Source organism: Condylura cristata, unplaced genomic scaffold (genome assembly GCF_000260355.1).
Source record: "Condylura cristata isolate star-nosed mole 26May11 unplaced genomic scaffold, ConCri1.0 scaffold00015, whole genome shotgun sequence".
Classification (NCBI taxonomy): domain Eukaryota; kingdom Metazoa; phylum Chordata; class Mammalia; order Eulipotyphla; family Talpidae; genus Condylura; species Condylura cristata.
In genome coordinates this window covers 33,301,053-33,308,468 of record NW_004567116.1, presented here as the reverse complement: position 1 = coordinate 33,308,468, position 7,416 = coordinate 33,301,053, and the positions used below count along the sequence as shown (strand labels likewise).

Sequence of the window (7,416 nt, the reverse complement as noted above, 5' to 3'; positions counted from 1 at the left end):
ACTATGGTGGTGGCACAGGGGTGATTTGGTGATGGGAAACCCGTGGGGATTACAATTGAGATGAAAAAAAAAAGTGCAAAATGATGTAAAAATAAACTTTTTAATTAAAAAAAAAAGGCAAAAAAAATTAATTCTCCAAAATGGAAACATTTTACAAAGAGGAAATGCACTAGTATATATTTTCACTAGTATCTTTAATGTCTAACTTAATGAAAGTCCACTCTGTATACTCATTTACCTCTGTTTTTGGTCTGTTTTGGTGGGAATAAAAGACAATTTAGATTAAAGAAGGAAATTGGAAAGTGAAGAGTGCTTTAATTGCCTTTTCAAACAATGATGGAATTCTTAGATATCATGCCAAAATTTAACAATGGTACTTTCTTAAAGTTCAGTTTCACTGTAATTTGAAGCTAGCAATGCACATATCATATTTTAACACCCATTCATTTATATTGTACAATGAACATGTACAATACATGTTTAGTGACATCCTATTTTTCCAAGTGTTACTATTTTTTGTAATGCAATTTTTAAAAGTTATATTCTTGAATATCATCAGAGTCATTTTTAAAATATTAATTGTAAAGCTATAAAGTGTTAGATCTAAGATTTCAAGCATTCTAGGTTTTGCTTGAAAGCTCCAATTTTAACAGCAATAACATATTGTTGGTTACTTTCCTTGGAGTTACAGGTTCACTTTGTTCATTTTTTAGGATAAAAGTCTATTATATATATACAAGTCTAAATAACAATTTGTCTTTCACTTTTTCTTTCAAAAGTATATGTTAACATTTGGTATAGTTATGGGGTTTTTTTCTATGCCTGTTTTAGCTTTTTCCCTGACCTTTGTACTTTGCTATATGCAGCAAAAGTGCTATATATACATTTCCTGTTTAATAACATTTACAATGTTTCTGGTTCATTAAAGTTATTAAGGAGTTTCTTAAACGTTTATTTGACTGTAAAGAATATGAAGATTGTTAATCCTCTTTAGTGCCACTCCCTTGATTCATATTAAGCATCAGAAGTTTTCCACCGTTGATGGAAATGTCAACACAATAACAAAGGCAGATGAAAATAAGCTTGTAGATTCTCTGAGAGGTCTCTGAAGCACATTTTGACTATTGCTGTTCTGAAATAAATCAAGTAGAATTAAAACTTAAATAGGTTGCTAAATAGTTTGTATAAGAATTTTTCCCTAAGGTCTCATGAACAGAGCTGTTTCAGAATATTGTGTGTTCAATAAGTACTTAATATACTTCATAAGAACATTTTATACTTAATCAGAGACTTAGTCTTTTGACAGTATTATTTCAATTTTATTGTTTGTCTTAAATAAATATGACTTTGTTTAAAAAAAAAAAGTGCCATTATTTATTATACCATGTTTCTGCTGGCTTGTAAGTGGTAACATTTCTTTTTAAAGTTTGATTCTTGATCAAAAATTTGTTTTCAAAGGTGTTGTTGAAGGTGTTGTATCAGTACAAAGAGAAGCAATACATGGCCCCTCGAGTTTTACAACAGACATTAAATTATATCAATCAAGGAGTTTCTCATGCCCTCACCTGGAAGAATCTGAAGCCTCATATACAAGTAATAATTTTCTATCTGAAATGTTCTTGTATAAAATCTAATGGAGGTAACATTGATACCTATATAGGTTGCAAATCTGCTTTTATTGTCGACTTTAGTTACTTTGTCAGGTTCTGGGGATTGAAAGTATAGTCACAAAAATGACATAAACTTATTAAAGTTAATTTTGTGAATATCCGGATGATCTTTTTTTTTTTTGAAAATTTTGTTTTTTTTAAAGATTTATTTATTTGTACATACAGAACTGGGGTACAGGCCAGAGGCTCAGGGGTGGCGAAAGGCCTCACCAGAGACAAAGTGGGGAGCAGAACAGGCAGATAGAAGAAGTACACTGCTGAGGGGAGCAGCGGGCGGGTCAGAAGAGGTCTGCCACACCATGTGCTCACCTCCTGGGCGGGTGGGGATCGAACTCATGCGGAAGGAACTTTAGCCTCTCAGTGCTGTGCTTTAATCCGCTGCACCACCAGGGAGAGCCTCCAGATGATCTTTTAATCTAAAACAGTCTTAAAACTGCGTTTAGTTCTTTTTGTTGATTTATTGTGAGTTAACATTTACTTAATGTAATTTGGAATAAACGAAGGGTAAGTTCACCAAATACAAGTTCACTAAGTTACAATTGAGGATAATTAGTTCATATACTATATATGAATAGTTTATTGCCTTATTTGATGGGCTAAATTTAATATTGTGTGCTTTCAAGATAGTCACATCCTTTCAGCACCTATGTCTTATACTCTTACAATTACTTGTTGCATTGTTACAAGAATATATATCCTAATAGTTGGTCTGAGGATGCTGTTAAATATATTACTGTTTGATATTGTTTAATATACTATAGTGTTAATTTTATGTTAACAGTTAACATAAATTTGAAAGATTCAACTTGAATACTGACTTAGGTTGTTTCTTTCTTAACTTTTAAACTGCAGGGCATTATCCAAGATGTTATTTTTCCACTAATGTGCTATACAGATGCTGATGAAGAACTTTGGCAAGAAGATCCTTATGAATATATTCGCATGAAGTTTGGTAGGATTTTTCACTTTTTTAGAAACAAAGTATGTCAGTAGTCATCCTAAAGGGAATTAATGCCTTGCCTTTTTTCTTAAAAGTCTTTATTGCTTTAATATAATTTATACATTCTTTTGACTTTTTGGGGGGTATATTTTTTTATGATTTATTTATTTATGCATCCAGAACTGGGGTACAGGAGCAGTGAGAGGATTCATCAGAGACAGAGTGAGGAATAGAACAGGCTGATTGACAAATACACTGCTGACGGGAGCAGCGGGCAGGTCAGGAGAGGTCTGCCACACCATGTGGGTCACCTCACTGGCCAAGAATCGAACTCATGCTGAAGTGGCTTTAGCTTCTTAGTGCTTTGCTTTAACCCGCTGCACCACTGAGGGGTAAGGATTGGGGTGGGGGTTAGTGCAGGTGGGTTAGTGCAGGTGCACTTGTCAACAAGAAGCTGCATTATTAACAAACACAATTACAGTAGTGTAAATAAGTTCTGACTGTTAGAATTATTTGTGGCACATGCCAGATCTGCCAGAAATTCAAGATTATAACTAACTTAACATTATGTCGCAATACGTTTGGATTCTATGTCATCAATAAGTATGTGAATTGAGAAGACATGCTGGAAATCTGGAGTTATGGTCTCTCAGTGTGAAAATAAAGAATAGTAATTCAACTAGTGTTATCTATATCTATCAAAATCTTGTCTACTCTTAAGTTTGTACTTTTGTGAACATTCTCGCTTCATATGAAAAAAAATCAGAAATTGTTGATGAGTTAACATGTAATTTGGGGGATCTGGGTCAGTCATACTCAACCTTGTGTGAAGATTTAGAAATTTTTTAAGTTCTTTTTTTTTTATAGTCATTTGTAAGTTATGTTAAAATGTTAAAATTACAGTTTTCTGATTTAAAATTTTTTCTCTAGATGTGTTTGAAGACTTCATTTCTCCCACTACTGCTGCCCAGACACTTTTGTTTACAGCCTGTAGCAAGAGGAAAGAGGTAGCTGTTTAATGTGTTCAAATACACTTGTGTCTTTTTTTTTTTATAATAGCTTATTTTTACATTGTTTTGTGCCTTTTTCCATCTCAGTTGTAATCCCCGTGGTCCAAATACACTACTTTTTAATGTTAGTTGTATAGGTCCATTTGTTATTAATCTTTCTAAGAATTGTTCAAATATCCAATGGCATATTATTTTCCTCTTTGACTCTAGGTACTACAAAAGACTATGGGCTTTTGCTACCAGATTCTAACAGAACCAAATGCGGATCCTCGAAAAAAAGATGGAGCCCTGCATATGATTGGCTCTTTAGCTGAAATACTTCTAAAGGTATTTCTTAGTGCCTTGGCTTATTTTAACAACTTAATTGAGATGAAATTTATATACCATAAAGTTTACCAATGTAAAGTGTATAATTCAGTGGTGTTCTTACATTCAGATTTCTCAAACTTTTTTTTTTTTTAGGTTTTTTTTTTTAATCTCAAAAAATATATTTAATCCAATATATACAAAATATTGTTTTAATATGTAATCAGTACAAGAATTATTAATGAGGTATTTTACATTCTTTTTTTTAAATTTATTACAAAAGTTTATTTTTACATCATTTTGCACATTTTTTTCCCCATCTCGATCAAACATTTTTATAACCATAGTACCAGTTATCTCCTCATTTTCTCCCGAATCTCCCAGCCATCCCAATCTACTTTTTGTCTCCTCATTGGATTTGTGTCTTCTAGACATTTCATATAATGGATATATTAACATATGGCATTTTATGGGTGCTGTCTTTTATTTGGCATAATATTTTCAAAGCTCATCCATATTGTGATACATATCAAATAATACTTCATTGTTTTCAGAATAATATCTCATTGCATTGGTATATCACACTTTACCCATTCATCACTTGATGGATTTTTAAAATATTTACTTTTAAAGGCTTTACTTATTTTGCATAGAAGAATTGGGGTGTAGGCCAAAGATGTGGGTGGAGGGGGGGCGGTGAGAGGATTCACCAGAGAGAGTGGGGAGTAGAACAGGTGGATTTACTGAAATACATTGCTAAGCGAAGAGCAGGTAAAATAGGAAAGGTGTGCTTCATGTGGGTTAGCTTCCTGGCTGCGGATCAAGCTCACACCATCTTGGTGATAGCACTGAGACTTAATCCCCCTGTGCCACCAGGGAGGCCTACTTGATGGATTTTTTTCATTATTTCCACTTTTTGAATATTATAAGCAACTCATTATGACTATTTTTGCACAAGTTTTTGTGTGGCTGTGTTTTCATTTTTCTTGGGCAAATATAACTAGGAGTCAAACTTTGAGATTTGAGAAACTATAAATTTCTTATTTTTTAAAAAGATTTATTTATTGGCCCTCCCTGGTGGCGCAGCGTGTTAAAGCAGAGTACTAAGAAGCTAAAGTCACTTCAGCTTGAGTTAGATCCCGGCCCCAGTGGTGATCACATGGTGTGGCAGACCTCTCCTGACCTGTCTACTGCTCCCCTCAGCAGTGTACTTCATTGATCAGCCTGTTCTGCTCCCCATGTTCTGCTCCCCAGTCTGTCTCTGGTGAATCCTCTCACCGCCCCTGCACCTCTGGCCTGTTCCCCAGTTCTGTATGCATAAATAAATAAATCTTTAAAAAAGGAAAGATTTATTTATTAATTTATGCTTACAGAACTAGAGTCCAAGCCAGAGGTGTGGTGGGTGAGAGGATTTGATTGATAAAGCACGCTGCTGACGGTAGCAGCTGGTGGCCCAGAAGAGGTCAGCCACACCATGTGGGTCAGCTCCATAGCCGGGGATCAAACTCGTGCTGCAGTGGCTTTGTAGAGCTTCATAATGTGCTTTAACCCATTGCGCCACTAGGGAGAGCCCAAATTTCATATTTTAATGAATAGTGTATGAATTAGAGTTTCTGTCTTCATCAGTATTTATTATGTCTTTTTTATAACCCTCCTAGTTAATATTAGAACTGTATCATGGGTTTGATTATAATTTCTTGATGCCTAATGATACTGAAAGTCTTTATGTATTTACTGGCTTTTATCTTTAGAGAAGTATCCATTTCAAATCTTTTGAAATTTTGATAAAACTTTGAACAATGTTCAGCTTATATTTGTACCTTAGACAATTTTCCTTGACTTTTTTTTTAATAAAATTATTTTATTTATACATATAAGAGCTGGGTTGTAGGCCAGAGGTACATACAAGGATTTATCAGAGACAGAGTAGGGACAGGTGGATCTACTGAAATACACTGCTGAGGGAAGCAGTGGGTGAGACAGGAGCTGTCTGCTGCACCATTTGGATCAGCTTCCTGGCCGTGGATTAAATTTGTGCTGCATTGGATACTGTTAACTTCATAGTGCTGACTTAACTCCTTGTGCAACCAGGGAGGCTCTTGGCCCTTAAATTATTTTCTTGTTGTGTTGCAGGGTAACTAGCAGGATAAGGGGGTGTGTTTTTTTCTTTCTGTAGGGTTTTTCCTTTAAAAAAATTGATCTTTAAGGGAATTTGTAAGCAATATGCACCCATTCCTATAAACATAGTGATTTTGTCATGGCAGGTTTTCTAGTCAAAGAAACACTGTTCTGGGGGCTTTTCTGGTGGTGGTGCAGTGGTTTCAAGCACAGCACTGTGAAGCTCTTGGCAGCCACTGAAGCATGAGTCCCATCCCTGGCCAGGGAGATGATCCACATGGCATAGCAGACCTCTTTTGTCTCCCCCGCTGCGCCCCTCAGCAGTGTATTTCAGTCAGTCCTCCCCTTCTGCTCCCCACTCTATTTCTGATAAATCCTCTCACCCCAAACCCCCCCCCACACCTCTGCCTTGTATCCCAGTTCTTATATGCATGAATAAATAAACCTTTAAATAAAACAGAAAGAAAGCACTATTCTAGATTGATATGTAGAAACTCCAACTTCATTGGTTACATTATGTCTGATTCATAAGTAATAGCTGTAATTTGTTTCTGCTTAAAGTTAATAAAAGGCAGTTATTATTCAAAATGTAACTAAATATTTAGTCATAATACCATGTAACTACCAGGAGCTCTGTTCCATGTAATGTTCCATTCAGTTCATTACCATTAATTTATGAGTTTATCTTTCAACATTTCCATCCTTTTCTTAACTTATAGAGTATAAAGAGAAGAATTATTTGTTGTACAGGAGGGAATTGTGAGTGTCTTAGCACATTCAGATTTCTTGTTTTAATTTTTAAAATAAATTTAGACATGAAAAAGTTACAAAACTCATGTTCATTTCTCTTTACTCAGCTTCCCCCAATGGTCACATACTAGCTGGCTAGTCATGCTGCTGTTATCAAAGAGGAAATTAATACTGATATGATACTATTAATTTATAGACCCCTCTCCTGTTTTACATGGTTTCCTACTAATTGCGTTATTTTCTAATCCATGATCCAATCCTTGTTCACATATTGCATTTAGTGTCACATTTCATTATTTTTACTCAGTTTTATGTTCTTCCTAAAAATTTACTATTTAGAAGATGTCCTATTTTAGGTCTTATGACAGCATCTTTTTAGCTATCTAGTGTTCTCATAGGTGTTTTCTAGGAAAAAAATTTTATTAGGTAAGGAATAAAATTAATCACTTAATTATTTAAGCCGTTGCTCATAAGATGTAGTATACTTATTTTTTTTATTTTATAAGTTTATTTTTACATCATTTTGTATATATATATTTTTTCCATCTCAATTGTAATCTCCGCGGGTTTCCCATCACCAAGTCACCCATGTGCCATCACCATAATCCCATATACTTCCTCC

General features: G+C 34.6%; 1 protein-coding gene across 1 annotated transcript in view; it reads left to right on the top strand.

Annotated features, from left to right (window-relative positions):
* Positions 1-7,416, top strand: part of IPO7 (importin 7) — a 56,700-nt gene that overhangs the window by 32,241 nt on the left and 17,043 nt on the right. The window contains exons 9-12 of the mRNA XM_004683058.2: positions 1,459-1,593; positions 2,523-2,622; positions 3,541-3,617; positions 3,831-3,947. Coding sequence (XP_004683115.1) covers positions 1,459-1,593; positions 2,523-2,622; positions 3,541-3,617; positions 3,831-3,947 — 429 coding nt within the window. The remainder of the gene's footprint in view (positions 1-1,458; positions 1,594-2,522; positions 2,623-3,540; positions 3,618-3,830; positions 3,948-7,416) is intronic.